This window comes from Spea bombifrons, chromosome 9 (genome assembly GCF_027358695.1).
Source record: "Spea bombifrons isolate aSpeBom1 chromosome 9, aSpeBom1.2.pri, whole genome shotgun sequence".
Classification (NCBI taxonomy): Eukaryota; Metazoa; Chordata; class Amphibia; order Anura; family Pelobatidae; genus Spea; species Spea bombifrons.
Window position 1 is genome coordinate 20,292,572 of NC_071095.1, and position 18,441 is coordinate 20,311,012.

At 35.7% G+C, this 18,441-nt stretch overlaps 3 protein-coding genes and 1 pseudogene across 3 annotated transcripts; all 4 read right to left on the reverse strand.

The window, feature by feature from the left end:
* Positions 1 to 3,801: 3,801 nt before the first annotated feature.
* On the reverse strand, positions 3,802 to 4,733 carry LOC128504353 (olfactory receptor 49-like; annotated as a pseudogene).
* A 1,055-nt stretch (positions 4,734 to 5,788) lies between these two features.
* LOC128504354 (putative olfactory receptor 2B8) lies at positions 5,789 to 6,730 on the reverse strand. The gene has a single exon (XM_053474387.1). The coding sequence runs from the start codon at positions 6,728 to 6,730 to the stop codon at positions 5,789 to 5,791; it is 942 nt and encodes a 313-aa protein (XP_053330362.1).
* A 6,223-nt stretch (positions 6,731 to 12,953) lies between these two features.
* On the reverse strand, positions 12,954 to 13,886 carry LOC128504355 (putative olfactory receptor 2B8). The gene has a single exon (XM_053474388.1). The coding sequence runs from the start codon at positions 13,884 to 13,886 to the stop codon at positions 12,954 to 12,956; it is 933 nt and encodes a 310-aa protein (XP_053330363.1).
* Positions 13,887 to 16,157: 2,271 nt separating this feature from the next.
* LOC128504356 (olfactory receptor 10AG1-like) lies at positions 16,158 to 17,093 on the reverse strand. Its single transcript, XM_053474389.1, has one exon. It carries the CDS (start codon positions 17,091 to 17,093, stop codon positions 16,158 to 16,160), a length of 936 nt encoding a protein of 311 aa, XP_053330364.1.
* Between the last annotated feature and the right edge of the window lie 1,348 nt (positions 17,094 to 18,441).

The following is an 18,441-nucleotide window of genomic DNA, read 5'->3' on the forward strand; positions in this document are numbered from 1 at the left end:
TCTATGAAGGTGTTTCATTTTTAACTGGAACTTTGAGCTTTCTCCAGATGTTACCTTTTACTCACTTGCCAAACAAGTGTACACATGTCTATGAAACCTGACCTGTTTTGAGTATCATATAGATTCTCTTTGAGGACCAGACTAGGGATTTAAATCAGCCATGGCAGGTCAAGGCCAGCACCTGATAAACGATGTATGTGCGGGCAACTTCTGGACACACGCTACACTCTAGCAGCATGCATCTGCGTGTATCAGGCTAAGGGCCACACAATAAGGAAACAGACCTCCTGCATGAGCTGCAGTGAAGGCCACACCATCACCAGATGGCCAGTCCGGGCCCGGTTACAGTACTTATTCAGTCCGCACAGAATCAGTGTCATCTGATTGAAGCTGTCATCGGATAACCTTTTCTCTATAATCCTGTTGTGATAACAACATCTCCAGTTTTAACCTATGACTCAAGTACGACAGTGGGCCTTCAAGGACCAGATTTCTTTATGTACATATACTAGGGTGATCACATTGGCCATTTTTTCCAGGACATGTATACATTTTTCATACTGCTGATCAGCACAGATAAAGTGCTGTCTGTATGTGGGATGTGTAGACTCATGGAAGGGAACCAATTAGTCATTTATACATCCTGCAGGGCAGCACTTTGTCTGGGCTGGTCGGCAATATGTAAAAATGTGTCCTGGAAAACATGGATGATGTGGTCACCCTAACCTCTATATGGGTTGAATATTTCAAATGTTAGGGTGACTAGATGTCCCTGTTTTCAGGGGTCTGACCCTGCTTGAATCTGGTGACCTCCATTTTTATTGCCCCTTAAAATCCGCTTAAAGTCAAAAGGTAGATTATTAAGTAACAACAAAATAATAAAAAATTACCTTGAATTCTATGACAGATGTGCTGTGCTTCATACCAGACACATTTTCTTTAATTGTGTACCTCAAGGTTTTGACACCTCTGGCTTTCCGTACCCATAACACACTCTTCTACGTTCTTTTACTATTGCCTCCCACCCCTTTTTTATTTACAATCCCTCTCATCTCCCGATTCCCTCTCTTGCCTTCCCTGCCGTTTAGTCTCCATAGTTCACTTGCCAGCTCCTTCTTTGTGTATCCATCTGCCTCTTTTAACTCCGTGGGAGTAATATATTAAAAAAAAAATTAAGAATTAAAAATTAAGTAAGAACGGACGTCGCTAGTAGTTTGTAATTTGTATTTTTTGTTCTTGTGTATCTAATAAATAATATATTTTATAGAAAATATTTTTTGCATCTATTTGTCCGCAAGCTAAAGATTTATACCGATCTTTTGTGATAATTTAGTGAAAATTCCTATTCTGTATGTACAAAAATGATGCTAGCACGTTAAAATAAAAATACAAACATGAATAAAAGTTTTGTTATTCAAGTTTTGTTATTCAAAACCAAATGTATTTAATGTTTAATGAGCAGTACATTGTAAAAGTGGTAATGAAAAGAAAAAAGAGTACATTACATAGTTAACATTTTACGCAAAGTGTTTTTTTTATCATACCTTTTTGGTATTTTTATTGCTAAAATAAAATAACGTTATTTTACTCACACACTGCGCAGACAGGGATGCTGTGTAACTTTAGGATTGTATTTGCTATGGAGAATAGTTGTGTATGCATGGTACAGCTTCCCAGAGGAGATGATGGCTGATACAGTGGAAGCGTTTAGATTTTTTTTTAAATGTATTAAAAAGTCAATATTTTATTTTCTGGTAGTAGATCGGTAGAATATTTGATAACTGCTTCATACGTGCATTTAAATATTTTTTTTCACAATATTAAAATAATTGTTATTATAAACTTTTTGACTTTTAAATGCACAGACAAGCGCATGCTGGGTAAAAATCCAGATGTTATTTAAGTAAGCCTTGCAAAAGATGTATTGGGGATAGTTAAGACACTAATCATAATACCGAAATTTCACAAAATGGGTGAAATTACATCAAATTTCGGTATTCTGAATATGAAATTTCACAAACTTTTGAAATTATATAGTTAAAAATGTTTCACTTACCTTTTTCGATGAATTCTTCAGAAAAGGTTTTACTTCATTGTAAATATTTGTTGCACAAAATTATATTAGTATTTAGTATGTAGTCCTGTCGACCGGGTGACCACAATTTTCATTTAAACGCTCCTTTTTAAATCTTTTGAATACTATTGGTTTTATTTTGTAGCCGACTTTCCTTTCATGTGTCGCAAGACATATTCCTATATACTAAGAAAAGGGGATTGTAAATAGAGCATTTTATATGATCCCCCCCTTTGTTTAGGACATACACATAAGGGATTCAAGGTTATAATTATTTCATGACAAAATGAATAGTGTGAACTCTGTCATTACTTGAAATAATTATATTTCCTATGATTGTAACCTTTGAATGGGAACGGCTCTACTGGGAACAGACTAACCTCTGTAGAAAGATTAATTATAGTGGTTTTGGCCAGCTGAGTGAGGGAATTCTTAGCTTAGAGAAATAGGAAATGTAATTTTACAGACATAAAAAGGTTAATTTAAAAAAAAAAATTGGAATTAAAAAAAATAAATTATATTGTCAATATATCTTTGGACATATATTTTAAAAAATAATTATTGGAGGTTTTATACAAAAAAATTTGTAAATGTACTTAAGGAATCGTTTAACCCCTTCATCACAAAGCCGGTACATGTACGGGCTCACAATGCATTGTTTTTAATGGGTTTAAGGACAACCCACTGTCCTTAAAGGGTTAATAAATAGATTATTGTGATTTCAATCTTGCAATAAAGAGAGTTATTATTATTTAAAATAATATAAATTGGAATTTATGAAAGAAATGTATATATTTTAAATAGATACATACATTCTAAATATAAAGTAAAAAAAAAGAAAAAAGTAATTTTTTAGTCAACATTTATGCAGAACAGCTGAAATTTCATTGCTAATTTCTAATATGGATAGGAAACCGTAACATGTCTTGTAACATCTGGCGCTTTTTTCCGGTGTTCTAGGTGAATACCCAAGAAAACAATTAACTTTAGTTACACATTCTGTGAAAAGAAGGTCTCTAAAGAGAAGATGGGTATGGAAACAAAGAAAATGAATGCTAAGCAAATCTTGTAAAATGCTATATCTTTATTATATTTTTACCGTTTTCCAAAAACTGGTACATTTTGCTTTTTTTTACAGCCAATTTTCACACGTTAAGATTATCGATGATTTGCCAAAAAGTACATTTTTATTAAATACGTGTAGCTGTGTTTCCATCTTCTTAAGGTGTCAGGAGGTGAGATATTGCAGACGTGTCCATCAGTAAGATTTCATAATTTTCACCCACAATTCTGATGTAAAATGGTAAAAGTTAAGCTACGACCATGCTAACTGATGGAATGTTGACGTTATACATTACATAAGAATTATGACATATTAGCAGATCATAAAAGTAGACCATTTGTGTGGCTGGTCATTTTCTCAATGAGTTGATTGCTAGACCAACCAGAATATTATCTATTCAATAGCTCATCACTAAGCTTTTATGTAGGGACTCATCCATTGTGGGTAACCACTTGGTTCTAATGGTAGTACAATGCCTAACCAGTGTCACCAGTAAAGAAATACAGACCCGCATTGAAACACTCTTATCAATTCTTATCAATGATCCATATTGGGCTTTATGTATAAATGCCCATTCTGGTGCAAGGTGGGTAAAGTGAAGAAACTACCATACCCAGGAGACTCCAAGCAAAATGTTGTTTCATTTAGCTAAATGATTTAATGTTCAAACAAGGAAAGGTTTTTGAAGTAGTCTTATTGTTTTCCTTAGGACTGCCCTTATATCTCTGTTTCTCAAGGTGTAAATGAAAGGGTTGATCACCGGCGTGATTATGGTATACATCAGAGCAAGAAATCATGTTGGCTGCCTTTGGGTCTCACATAGACAATGATGGCAGTGCCATAAAATAGACCGGCCACAATGATATGGGAAGAGCAGGTAGAGAACGCTTTCTTTTTTCCTACATCACTCTTAATCTTTGTGACTGTGAGTATTATGTGACTGTACAATCCTAGAATAATGATGAATGGGACAACAACGTCAAAGACGGCTGCTGAACTTGTAGATACTATGCTGGGGAAAGGATCAGAACAAGATAGCTTTTGCAGTGGACCAAGATCACAGAAGAAATGGTTGAGCTCGTTTGGACCACAAAATTCTAGTTGAGTCGTAATGATTGTGGGTATTAAAACAACCAAAAAACCAATGAGCCAAGGAATTATTGCCAACAAGGTGCAGAATGATTGACTCATAATAGCTGAATATTGTAGAGGCTTGTTAATGGCCAGGTGTCTATCGAAAACCATGGCCGCCAGCAGATAACATTCCGTGACCCCCAAAGAATTGAATGCATACAACTGAGCAAAACATCCGACAAACGATATTTTGTCGTTAGCTGTTATGAGGTTGGCTAAGAGCTTCGGAACCGTAACAGATACAAAAATAACTTCCAATAGTGCAAAAATACTAATAAAAAAATACATTGGCGTGTGGAGCGAATGTTCAATCCTAACTAAAATGATGATAACGGTGTTACCGAAGACGCACGTAACGTAAGTCAGTAAGACGACGACAAAAAGCAAGATCTGGAACTGGTGGAAATCGGAAAAGGCCTTTAGAATGAATTCCTTAACCTGGGTCCTGTTCACTTCTTCCATTCTGTATCAAAAATATCTGCAATGGAAAGCACAGGGCTCATGCCATGTTTAAGAAATAGACTCCCTTTGATTTAAAATGAATCGCAATCATGACACTATAATATGTTAGATTCCGTGGAATGCCATAATGGAACGTCTTCTTTCCACCTCTTCTCCTAATAAAATATTAAAATATTAATAAATATATATTGCATGCTCCCTGATAAATAGCCTTGTGTTTTTAATTTTTTGAAAAAAAAAATTACAATTAAATATTACTTAAATTATAAAATATTTCATAAAAATGCATACATATAGATCCACGCACACACACACATGCATACACGCGCTCGCATATGTGTATGTATTTACATATCAATTTTTATAAAACTATTTACTCACTTGGTATTTTTGGAAAACCAAATAATTTTATACAACAAAAGGCTTCTCATAGGCAAACTGTTCAAGGCGCGTTATCCCCAGTCGTTTTAGCGTGTATTGTTCAAAAGGTAACAGAAGGTACACAAACATCGAGCAGGTGGCGAAGGTACCAGAATGCACCTTTCTCAGGATTAAATCAGTTCAGTGATATATATATATATATACATTAGAATCCAAGTGATTTTTATCTTTAACATATGGGAAAAAAACACAGGACCCTGCTGACAAAGTAGCTTCATGGGGATTCAGTCCTAACAAGGTCCTTAGTGGGTTTATAGATGCCCCTGGCAATTTCAAATTAGCTGACAACTGCCTCTGAAAATCATCTTCATCCATTTCCAAATGAATTTACATTCACCTTGTTTTTTTTAATATACGATCTGGATCAAAATATCACGCGCAAGTGCAAAACGCTTCCCGCTATATGCGTCACGACTTGGAGAGAGGGAATAGGATAGACGCAATTAAACAGAGGGAGAAGTTTATTTCAAAGAAGGACGCACGTTAGAATGGAGACCATCATCTAAAACTAGAGGGCCGGATGGTTACGTTTAATGTAAAGAAGCTTTACTTTATTGAGGTTAATTAGATGATTATGTTTAAGGAATTTAGTGGGTTTTCTCAAAAAAATTACTTTACAATGACATTTGAAGGTTATTTACACATTGTCTACATGATTTTAGAATTGCAGCCTTCACGTCTCTGTTTCTCAAGGTGTAAATGAAGGGATTCACCAGCGGAGTTAGAACTGTGTACATTAGGGCAAGGAATTTCTCGTATTGTCGGCCTTTAGGGTTAATGTACACGGTGATGGCAGTACCGTAGAACAGGCTGGCCACGATAAGATGCGATGTGCACGTGGAGAAGGATTTCCGTTTGCTCATTGATCCCTGCATATTAAAGACTGTATATATAATATGTATATAAAATCCCATTATTATGATAAATGGGAGAACGGTTGCCAGAACGGCCGCTAAGCTTGTCATTGCCTTACTGGTGTCAGGGTTGGAACAAGCCAAGCTTTGCAGTGGGGCCAAGTCACAGAAGAAATGGTCGACCTTGTTAGGGCCACAGAATTCTAAGTGAGCCGTGAAGAATGTAGGAATAAAAGAAATGGCAAATCCAAGGACCCACGGCAGAACTGTTAACTGTGTAACCGTGCAATGGTTCATAATCGCTGAATAACGTAACGGGTTGTGAATAGCCAAGTGTCGATCGAAGACCATGACTGCGAGGAGAAAACATTCTGTTTCGCCTAAAGCATTTAACGCGTACAGCTGAGTGAAACAGCCTCGGAATGATATCTTCTTGTTGGACGCAATGAGATTAGCTAAGAGCTTTGGAACCGACACGGACACAAACGTCATTTCGAGCATGGCAAAAATACTAATAAAATAGTACATCGGCGTGTGCAGTGAAAGCTGGACTCGAATAAGGACGATGATGGAGATGTTCCCGATAATGCAGAAAACATAAGTCAGTAAAACAAGAATGAAAAGAAACTTCTCATATTGTTGGAAGTCGGAAAATGCCAATAGAATAAATTCTTCCACTTCCGTTTCATTGATATCATCCATTTTTGATAATTATGAGTCCTGTAAGAGAAATATAAGTGGCCACCATTATATTGTCATGTTCATTTAATGCAGGTATCATAAAGTTGGATATATATATATTTTAGGCCCCAAACCAAAAGTTGTTTTTTTTCTAAATAATAATAATTCATGTAGTATGTGAGTATGTTGGTCCGTCAACAAAAAAAAATAATAAAAATGAATTCAGAAGTGAGATCTAACCTGTTGGGAAAAAAGGGTTAGAAGGTTAGAACATTTTACTTCTTCTTGTCATATTGTCCTCTGAGTCGATAAAACACATTTTTTAGGTATAATATAGGAATTTTGTTGTTTAAAGGCGTAGCTATGAGGGTAGAATTGTACATCAATCACAATAATACACATGTACTTAGTGATAAAAAGGCAAATACATTATGAATGAATGTGGCTCTCATGACACTAACTTATATATTAAAATATACAGGTTTAGATAATGATGGCTCTGCCAGAATCTACCATTGATCTTCACTTCCAAATAGGTGTTCCCCAAAACTGAATGTCTCCAATTATACAGAATGACAAACAAAAAGCATAAGATATGCATAATGTTCTAACAGGGACAGTTCCCTTTTAATTACAACAAAAATGTTCATTATATATATGGCCAGTAAGTTTACTTAACTTCAAACTTGCATATTTTTGCTTACCTGAAAACCGTTGAGCAAAAAAAAATTTTTTTCTTCATGAACAAGTCTGCTAAAAAAAAAAGCAACAATAAAATATTAAAGTTAAAAAAAAATAGTTTTGTACTTTGTTGTTGACAGGTAAGCAAAAATAATGAAGATTTGAAGTGTTTCAGAGATTCATCCGGAAGATGCTTATATACTCTCCGGTTATTATGTGTAGACTATGGAGAAATGTTCTATATTATTTAAATCATTTAATTTCACATGAGAATTAATTAATAGCAAAAAAATAATGAGTTCCTTTGTGGTGTATGCTTAAGACAGACTTCTTTGGACAATTATTAATGTGCCAGTTCTATAATAAGGAAAATGGATATAGCCGTATCGGTTCAAGAGAAGAAATGGGGTTAGTTGGTGGTTTTGACGAAAAGACCTTTGAGATTCCTGAAGGTTGTCACTCGTTGATCCAACAAAGATTCCAGTTCAACTTCTATAGCGCTGTATAAGACGACGTGTAGTTGGTTGACTCTATGCTGGTCTCCTATGCTAGATGTCTGTCCTCAGTTTTCATTTGTTCTGCAGGTTTTCCCCTAAAAGTCAATAACATTGTAAAAAATCCCCCATTAGTCGATTTACTGTATTGAAAGTAAATTAATGATATTGAATTGGATTATTATTATTATTACTATTATGTATTTGTTTTATTATGTTATTTAAGATAATATGGAAGGAGTATAATGTAATCCTTTCATATAAAAAATAGCATCAGTGTTATGTGATGTCATCTAACCAGTTAACTTGTTGGAATTATATAAATAAATTACGATTTGAAATAAAATCTAAATAAGTAATAAATACTTAAATAAATTAAATACATAATAAAAAATAAAACAATGCCAACTGTTTTACCCAAGTATAATGGATTTCCAATAGTATTTATAATATGGAAAAGTAGTGTTTTTTTGTATCTCAATCACAACAAATGGCACCTGTTTATGACATCACCTTGACTTGTCTGGTTCTTGTGTGACCACCTGAGTCTGTGTGTGTGTGTGGCTTCCTGAGTCTGTGTGTGTGTGTGACTGCCTTAGTATGAGCCTGTGTGTGTGTGTTACTGCCTGAATGTGTGTGTGTTACTGCCTGAGTCTGTGTGTGTATTACTACCTGTGTGTGTTACTGCCTGAGTGTCTGTGTGTGTTACTGCCTGAATGTGTGTGTGTGTTACTGCCTGAGTCTGTGTTACTGCCTGAGTCTGTGTATGTGTTACTACCTGAGTGTTTGTGTGACTGTCTGAATCTGTGTTTGTGTGACTGCCTGAGTGTGTGTGTTTGTGTGACTGCCTGTGTCTGTTTGTATACAAACAAAGAAAAGGAATCCCTTTATGCTGTCCCCTTTTTTCCTGCTAGCACCCAGCTTCCTGGGAGTTGAGTGCAGAACCATTTTTTTGCCTGAGTCTGTGTGTGTGTGACTGCCTGAGTCTGTGTGTGACTAGAGCTATGCCCCCCTTACATTTTATTTGCATTATTTCTCTGTTTGCACTGTTTTTTATTGATTCTATTGACTGTTGCTTGTTGAAGTGCTACAAAGTGAGTGGAGCCACTAGCTGTGCAAGTAATTTTTTTTTTGGTGACTTATGAAACTGGTTAATTGTTTTCTCACAGTGGCCATATTTTTGGATACGGTGAGAGTGTTGATGAAAATACAGTGAAGACTTAATGTAAGAGAAAAATGTGTTTTACGTTTCTTTGTGTAAATTCCTGTTAATGACATCTTAAATGTACTTGTTCTTGTGTGTGTGTGTGCGTGCATCCAATGTGTGGATTACTTGCTTGAATGAATTGTGAGAATGCATTAATGAATATGTAAAAATTATGTGTGTGAATGAGTGAGAGAATGAATAATTGTGTGAATTAATTGTGTATGAATGAGTGAGTAACTGTATAAGTGTTTTGTGTGTAGCATAGATGCACAAGCAGGGTGTTTGATCTTTGGAAGTATTTTAAGTAAGATAATGTCAATTTACTAATCTTGTTAATTTTTCACTATGAAAGGTCTGAACTGGTAACTGTATTCAATATCCAATGCTAAGAGTCAGCAAAGAACATTTGGGCGGCTCAGCAGCTTTGTAAAAGTTGAAGAATTCCTAGCCAAGGTTCACAGCTAAGGTTATTGTGAGTATGCCGTTCCCATTTATATTACTCTTTTTATATTTGACAAATAGACTAATAGTAACAGTATTAGCATTACAGGCAATAGTGATTATTTGAAAATGTACATTTTTGGACTCTGCATCAATAATGAAGCAAAAGCAACTTTTCTTCTTGATGATAGCGACTTATAAATTTTGGATTTATGTAATGACTGGCTATATTTTTCATACCGCGACAGCGTGTCCAACCTGTAGGAAGTCAATAAAGGGAGAATTGCTCTCCAAGGTGTTTCTAAGTCTAGAGTTTCTTCAAGTGAAGACACAAGTAAGAGAAAATGTGTTGAAATATTGTGTGTGCACGGTCTCATGTTTATGACAACACTGGCCACTGGTGCTCCTATATCTTTTAGAAATTATAAACCAATATTGATATTCCATTCAAGTATTTTTTTACCTTTGTACTGATATTCAAGTGAAATACGTAGGTGAAGTATTGATGTACAGATGTTCAAGTGACTCAAGTGAGTGGTGCAAATGAAATATACCGTATTTGCTCGATTATAAGACGAGGTTTTTTCAGAGCAAATGCTCTGAAAAATACCCCTCGTCTTATAATCGAGGTCGTCTTCTAATCAGACCTCAAAATGTCCGCTGGGGCCATGCTGCTTACCGGGCTTTGGTCGCGAGCAGCAGGAGAACAGGAAGCTAGAAGAGTGTCACATAACGCTGCCTCCTCCCTCCTTCCTCTGGGGGCGGGGCCAACTGCTAACAGCATATAGGGGGTTAAAAGGCATTTCTGGAGGTATATATATATATATATATATATATATATATATATATATGCCTCCAGAAATGCCTTTTAACCCCCTATATGCCACTCTGCCCCATGATATGCCTTTTAAAGACATATCATGGGGCAGAGTGGCATATAGAGGGTTAAAAGGCACATCATGGGGCAGAGTGGCAAATAGGGGGTATAAGGCATTTCTGGGGGCAGAGTGGCAACCCTGGGGGCAGATGTGCATAACTGGGGGGGGGCAGGTGGGCAAATAAAAGGAAATAAAAAATATATATTTTTGTCAATCATAGCTTTTATTAAATATGAAAATATTGTTTACATGAATTAATATTTACTAGTAAAACTTTTTTCCTATAGGGTTGTCTTATATTCAGGCTTTTTGTTTTTTTCCTAAATTAATATTTAGATTTTGGGGGGTCGTCTTATAATCGAGCAAATACGGTATATAGGAATCACAATGGTGAGTATACCATTCCCATTAATATCAGACTAATTTATTTATATTTGGCAATTAGTAATGTACATTTTAAAATAATCACTATTGACTGCACTGCTAATACTATTATTCAGACTCAATAATGAAGAAACAGCAGCTTCTACTCAAGCTTCAAAAGATCTCAAATGAAGATCCCACTGAACATGGATATGGATACCAAGAGATGATGGAAAATCCACTTCTAACAATGAACAAAGAACAGATGAAGATTCAGCAACTTCTTTTTTAAGTAAGGTAATTTCCATCTAAGTTTTTATTTCTTAGTAAGAAAGCCCGGAAGTGGTTACTGAAAAATTTGAACCCCGCCACTGTAGGTGACCCATTAAGTTAGAGTTATTTATGTAGCGCCAACCAGTTCCAAAACTTTGACTCATGTTAAAACATAGTGGTACAGGAGAAGAAAATGGCCCTGCTCTTGCAAGCTTATAGTCTATATGAGGGAGAGAACAGACCGTAGGAGAAGACTGCTTAGGTGCGGATAAGTTGATTGTAGCAAGGACAATACGGAGAACTGTGTGTTGATCTTGGCCATAGCTGATGGCTTCTGTGGGATGCTGAGGATATTAGGCGTATTTTCCTCTCGATAGGTAGGTTTTTGTTGAGCGTTCAAAAAAAAAAAAAAGAAAATTAGAAGGAAAGAGTCTGAAGGGACTGGGTAAGGAATCCCAGACCACACAATAAAGCACTGGTACTGATAACGTGAAACGGAAGAATGAAGATTTGATCAAATGGAATTAGCTGGTGAATCAATCTTTGGCTTTTCATAAATGTTGCAAGCCGACCTAACAAATAAACCTTTCACCTTCCCTTTATTTATACTTTTACATTTCTCAATGGTAGAAAATATTATTTTACGGCATGTTTTGTGCTTCTGAATTTATTTTTTATTGTTGCTAATTTCTCCTCTATATTGGAACATAATGCCTTGCAGATGTTCTCAATACCTAGATATCCGTTTAATTACAGCCTGTAAAGGTTCAATCAAGTGTGATTTTCTCCGGGTGTTAGATTACTCCGTAACACGATCGCTGAGCTAGAAAGGAGCTTTTTCAGTAATATTATATTGAGATGTTTTATGGTTTAAATAAGACACGTGCAGGTGGGAGACCTAAAACACAAAGAGTCCTACCCTGGGAAGTTGTTGGAGATTCTAGCATGAAAAAAGAAAAACAAAAGAGAAAAGTAGGTTGAAGAGACCTTTTATAAGAATGTAAAAATTAGGAAAATATGGAGAAATGCATATGAGTTAGAGTTCTGGGTCAATTAAACGGGAAATTTCATGGGGAAAAAAGCAAACTATAATATTGCCCATTCCGAATATTTTCACAAAATATAATAATTTATTGAGAGCAGAAATATAAATGAAAGTAGTCATTTTTAGTTTTTTTATTTATGCTTTTGTAGCAATACAAAATTACAAAACAACACAAAAAGACGAGATTACCAATTTTATCAATTTCTTAACGTGTATTCTTATTTGCTCTTTGGATTCTCTTTATCTTTGCGATGAGGGATGTAGTAATTTAATATTCAGTTGGCAAAATATTGCCTCACATTTATATATTTCACATTTTTCTTTACAGGAATGCATGTTTGTAAATCTTGAATTGCTACTGCTAGAGAAACAAGTTCTGGATTATCTTTGTTAATCGTGGGAACCTTGGTTTGTTTCTGCAGTATGAATAAGTTAAAACATTTTCAAAAAGCCTAACCTTCTGATTGCAAGTAAAGAAAATAGAATATTTTTTTGCAAATCATATATTTCTTACATCTAATGCAGTACGCATAAGGCTACCTTGAATCTCAGGCAAGGTCGGTTTGAGGCCTACAGAAGGACAAAAAAGGTAGACTTGATGGGCCCATTGAAGCATAGAAACATAAAATTGGCCAGCAGATAAGCCCCATTCGGTTCCATCTACAATGCCCGCGTTTTTCTGCTTCAAAGACTCAAACCTTAATCAGTCGTTGGTCTCGTCTTAGATTCAGCTGTGTCAGCTTTTATTACTTCTTCAGTAGGTAGAATGTGACGTCATATTCTTTGTTTTTGTTTAAAAACACATGGACGACTGCCTGCCAGCAAAGAGAGAATATAGTCCACATCCTGGAGATCTTTAACATTATTTTACTGGCTTTACAAGCTGTGCAGATATCTTCCTGAGGGCTCCTTTCACATCTCTGTTTCTTAATGTATAAATAAACGGGTTTATCACTGGGGTGACCACGGTGTACATAAGAGCAAGGAATCGTTCGTGCTGGTTTCCGTTGGGTCTTACGTATACGATGATAGCTGTGCCATAGAATAGACTGGCTACAATAATATGGGAAGAGCAGGTAGAGAAAGCTTTTTGTTTGCCCGCATCACTCTTTATCTTTGTGACCATGATTATTATGTGGATGTAAAATCCTAGAATTAAAATGAATGGAACGACCACATCAAAGACAGCGGTTGAACTTGTAGACAGAACACTGAGGGCAGGATTGGAACAAGCCAGTTTCTGCAACGGGCCCCAATCACAGAAAAAATGGTTGAGTTCATTCCGACTGCAGAATTCCAATTGGGCGGTGATGACTGTTGGGTATAAGACAACTAGAAAACCAATCAGCCATGGAATAGATGCCAATACCGTACAAAAAACATGGCTCATGATATATGAATATTGCAAAGGTTTGTTAATAGCCAAGTGTCGATCAAAAACCATGACGGCAAGGAGGTAACATTCGGCAACCCCCAAGACGTTGAAAATATACAACTGAGCAAAACACCCATGAAACGTTATGATCCTGTTAGCTGTTATGAGGTTTGCAAGGAGTTTTGGAACCGTGGTAGAGACAAACATTATTTCTAAAAAAGCAAATATACTTATAAAGAAATACATTGGAGTGTGGAGTGAAAGATCAACCCTCACTAAAATAATGATAGCCGTGTTACCGAAGACACATATGATGTATGTTAGGAGAACAACAAAAAACAGTAGGGTCTGTAATTGTTGGAAGTCGGAGAAGGCCAGTAGAACAAAGTCCTTCACTTGAGTCTTGTTGATTACTTCCATTGTGTAGATCAAAAATAATCTGTAAGGAAAACGTAACGTTCTTTTTTACTGATTGGTTTATAATAGTCATCTTAATATCAACTTCAGTCGGCCAGTTCATCAAACTCCATGATCAACCAAACAAATCGGTTTAGTCATATGGTAGGCTAAAAATCTTTAAAAAAGATACATACTTAATAATTCTAGTTCTTAACATGATTATATAATTGTTTATTTTTGCAACTAAGCTCTTATTTAATTATTTTCAAGATCTTTAAAAATGTAATTTATTTTAAAATGTATTCTTTAAATTTTAATATATATATATATATATATATGTAAATATAATATATATATTTAACATTTTTAATGAATTTATTTATAAAATAGTATTTATTAAAGCATGTATTACATTTATTTAAAGATATATTTATTTTATGCATGTATATATATATATATATATATATATATATTTAATTGGGAAAATAATTCAACACTGTATGTTTCACTTACTTGAAAAATCCAAATTTATAAAATAGAAGGCTCCCTCTAGCAACTAAGTGAAGGGTCTTAGGATGTTTCCATTAATTATAGAACAAATCAATAAGAATAATTATTTTGCCCAATAAAGGTCCTGTTATAAGCACGTGCTTGAATATCTGTAACCTCAATGAAATTAACCATATATATATATACACCGTATTTGAGGGAAAAAAAGTCACGTGGGAAAAATTACGATTATTCAAGTACATATTTTTTTCTGTTGGGTACACAGATTCATTAAGAACCAAGCCTAACAAGGCCCTTAGTGAGTTTGTATATGCTCTTAGGAATATAAGATTGAGAATTGTATAGATCAGGACTCATAACTAAACTACTTATTAAACATAAAAATATACAATTTGTGAATAAAAGCCATTTGGCCCATATAGCCTGCTCGTTTTTGCGCTTGCTGAAAGTCTTTACTCTTTCTTAGCCTTGTCTTATGTTCGGCGTAGCCTTTTGGGGATTCAATGTATGCTTAAAAATATTGTCCTGTGCTATTTAATCTTAGTAGGTTTTAACCTTTTTATTCTTTTGAAGTCTTTTAAGTTTTATGGCAACAGCCTATCAATTCCTACTATTGCATCACGTACCAAGTGTTCCCAGTAAAAATATAAAATAGATAAGATTTTACATGACTTGGACATTCATTAATGCTAGGGATGATGTTCTAATGGAAGGTTTTGTTATAAAATTTAGCAGGATAGGCGGAAGTTGTATGTGATATTTAATAATGCGTTATGAGTATCTACAGTGTGTAAAATGTAACAGCTCTTCTAACCCCAATAACATAAAAGGACCATATGTAATTATTGGTATAGCTAGTCAAAAATATGTAGTCATTGTTCATTTTTTGTGTAAATGGTTATTCATCTTGACTTGAAATGTCTTTCTGGATTTGTATGGGATAGGACATGGAAGAAAGTGGTAGGATAGTGATTTGGGGCCCGTTGGCAGAAAAGAGTAATAGGTGTTCACTAGTCTTTTTGTAACCTTCTGCCATCTCATGGTCTTTAGAGGTGTCTTCAGTAAGGTATCCTGGCCTAGGAGGACTAGGCCAAGGGCAACAGGTTCCAGGGTTGGCAAGGTTTCCCTGCCATGAAACCCAAGGGCCGTTCACCCCCTTGGGCAATGAGCTGTGCCGCTGCTCAATAGACTAGTTACAATACACTCATTAGGTACCACACACTCTACCTGTCAAAAAAAGCTTTCCGTTGGAGTATTACATAAAGGAACTTTAATTTAATTTCTACATGCATCATGGACAGCTATACATTTTTAATGAATAGGAACATTTTCTGTGATTTGTTTACATTGCTTGTATTACTTTTAAATGGTACTTGAACAGCTGGCACATGGTAATATAAGTGATACAGAAGTATTTGGAGAACTCTGGTAGAACATGATTTTAGATACTAAATTCCAGGTGAACGCATGGTATAGAGGCTTGATTGTAAAGTGTAGGCTAGCCATTGAGTAACCGATCCAGGGTTGAGCTTAACTCTGGTCTGCTTCTCCCAGCTTGTACATGATCAAAGCCGTATTCATCATGTCTTTGCAAACAACATTATTGGCCCAATGATGTAAGACGTGAAGGCAATTTAACTGGCTGAATGTCTTTTTTCTGAGCTCTGAGGAACAAGGTGTTGAACTCAAGCCGAGCATGAGCCGAGATCAGTTGCTTGTCTCAATTATAAGTTTCAAATCATAAGAGCAAATGAAGAATAAAACTAATTCATTTTTTAATTACTATTTCAGAGCTTGTTTTAGAAGACTTCTAATTGTTTTTAAGAAGGCATCCTTCACATCCCTGTTTCTCAGAGTATATATGAAAGGGTTAAGCAATGGTGTGACAACAGTGTATATGAGAGCAAGGAATTTATCATACTGGCTGCCTTTAGGTCTCACGTACACAATAAACGCTGTCCCGAAGAATAGACTGGCCACAATGAGATGTGAGGAGCAAGTGGAGAAGGCTTTCTTCTTACCATCAGAACTCTTAATCTTCAACACAGTTATTATAATACGGACGTAGAAGCCCATTATTATACTGAAAGGGATAATAATGGCGAATATGGCTGCAGAGCTTGTCACCACATTGCTGACAAAGGCGTCAGAGCAAGCCAAGTTCTGGAGAGGAGCCAAGTCACAAAAAAAATGGTTGACTTCATTGGGGCCACAAAACTCCATGCGGGCCGTGAAGAAAGTGACAATGAAAGATAGAAACAAACCAATTGTCCATGGGAAAATGGCCAACTGTACACAAAATGAGCGGGTCATAATAGATGAATAATGTAGAGGTTTATGGATAGCTAAGTATCGATCGAAGACCATGATGGTAAGGATGAAACATTCTGTTTCTCCCAAGGCATTGAATGAATACAACTGAACAAAGCATCCGATAAAAGATATGCTTTTGTTTTGTGTGATCAAGTTCTCTAAGAGTCTTGGAATTGTAACAGAAACAAACATAATTTCTAGGACAGCAAATGTAGTAATAAAAATATACATTGGCTTGTGCAGTGAAGGTTCTAGCCTTACAAGGATGACGGTAAGGGCATTACCCATGATACATATTATATAGGTCAACAGAGTTATACTGAATAGTAAAATCTGAAAATGATCAGTATCTGAAAACGCTAGTAGGACAAATTCTCTAACCATTGTCCTGTTGACGTGTTCCATTTTGCATACCAGGAGTATCTGAAAAGAAAAAAAATAATATAATGATTATTTGTGATTAGGTTCTGTAAGGAAGTCAAATAGGAGGATATGGGAGGGATTTTTGAGTTTTGAACACAGAAATGTATTAAAAGAAGAAGAAAAAAAGTGAAAGGAGCAAAGGAGAAGGATAAAATGAGAAAGGAAAAACACTACAGCAACAATGGATGAAACTAAATTAAGAACAGTTGTCAATCAACTTGGCAAATCCATGTGTGGGGGGCTGTGGATCACCATGAAACAGGGGGCAATAAAGGTACAATTATACTATATGGACCAGCTTCCAAATTGAGCTCAATAGTATTTTTAAGGATATGCTATTTAGCACACTATTGAAATCGCCGAAGAATACCTGAATTGACTTAAAAAAATATTATAATATTCATACATTTAATTAAATATTTTTCACAAACATGCAACAAAACGTTACAATATATATGTAATTTGAATTTTATAATAATAGTAATTTTAGATGAATGAAGAAATATTTTACCTAGCCTTACCCTTAAAGCATTGGGAAAATTTGTTATTGCAATAAAGAAAACCAATAAGGAATAAACTGATCAATCCGTGCTCATGCCTTAGACCAATCTTTCAAGAACGTAGAAGAGAAATCCTCGGCACAGAGGAAATAACTGGCTTTTATAAAGATGTTCCTGCTATTTGATCCAATGGGACTTGAGTCTAACGGAATATAATAAGGTCCTTAGTGGATGTACGTTTAACACTCTCTCTACAGAGCACATCTTAAACCCATTTTGGTTCCCTGAATGTAACACGTCATCAGAAACTGGGCCGCACTGGCCATTGGGCAAATGACTAAAGGGTCGGAACCCTATAGCCCTTTAGTCGTTGACCTTAAAGTGTCAGATTATATTTTAATCCCAAAACCTCTTCCATATATAATGATTTAATCGTGTGAAATGTTGTGACGTTCATGATTTCAACCATGAATATTTGTCATGTGTGTCACGCACAGCGTAAGGTAGAACCTGTAATCAGGTATAACAGCGTGTGCAAGTCCAAGACAGAACACCAGAGTCCAGTATAGAATAGCCAAAGAGCAAGCCAGGGTCAGGAAGCCAGAAGTCAGGATCGTTGCACGGTAAGCCGAGGTCAGGAAGCCAGAAGTCAGAATAGTCGTAATGTAAGCCGGAGTCAGATGCCAGGAATCAATAACAGGAACGCGTACTGAGATGACACTATACAAGATAGGTACAACCATCAGAAGGCAAGGCTGGGATGTTCTGAGACTCTTTAAATAGGCAGAGGAAGTCCAGGCATCAATTACCGAATTCCCGCCAAATTTTCA

Excerpts from the sequence above, each read along its gene's own strand:
- LOC128504354 (XM_053474387.1), bottom strand. The coding sequence starts at position 6,730 with ATGGATGATATCAATGAAACGGAAGTGGAAGAATTTATTCTATTGGCA.
- LOC128504355 (XM_053474388.1), bottom strand. The coding sequence starts at position 13,886 with ATGGAAGTAATCAACAAGACTCAAGTGAAGGACTTTGTTCTACTGGCC.
- LOC128504356 (XM_053474389.1), bottom strand. The coding sequence starts at position 17,093 with ATGGAACACGTCAACAGGACAATGGTTAGAGAATTTGTCCTACTAGCG.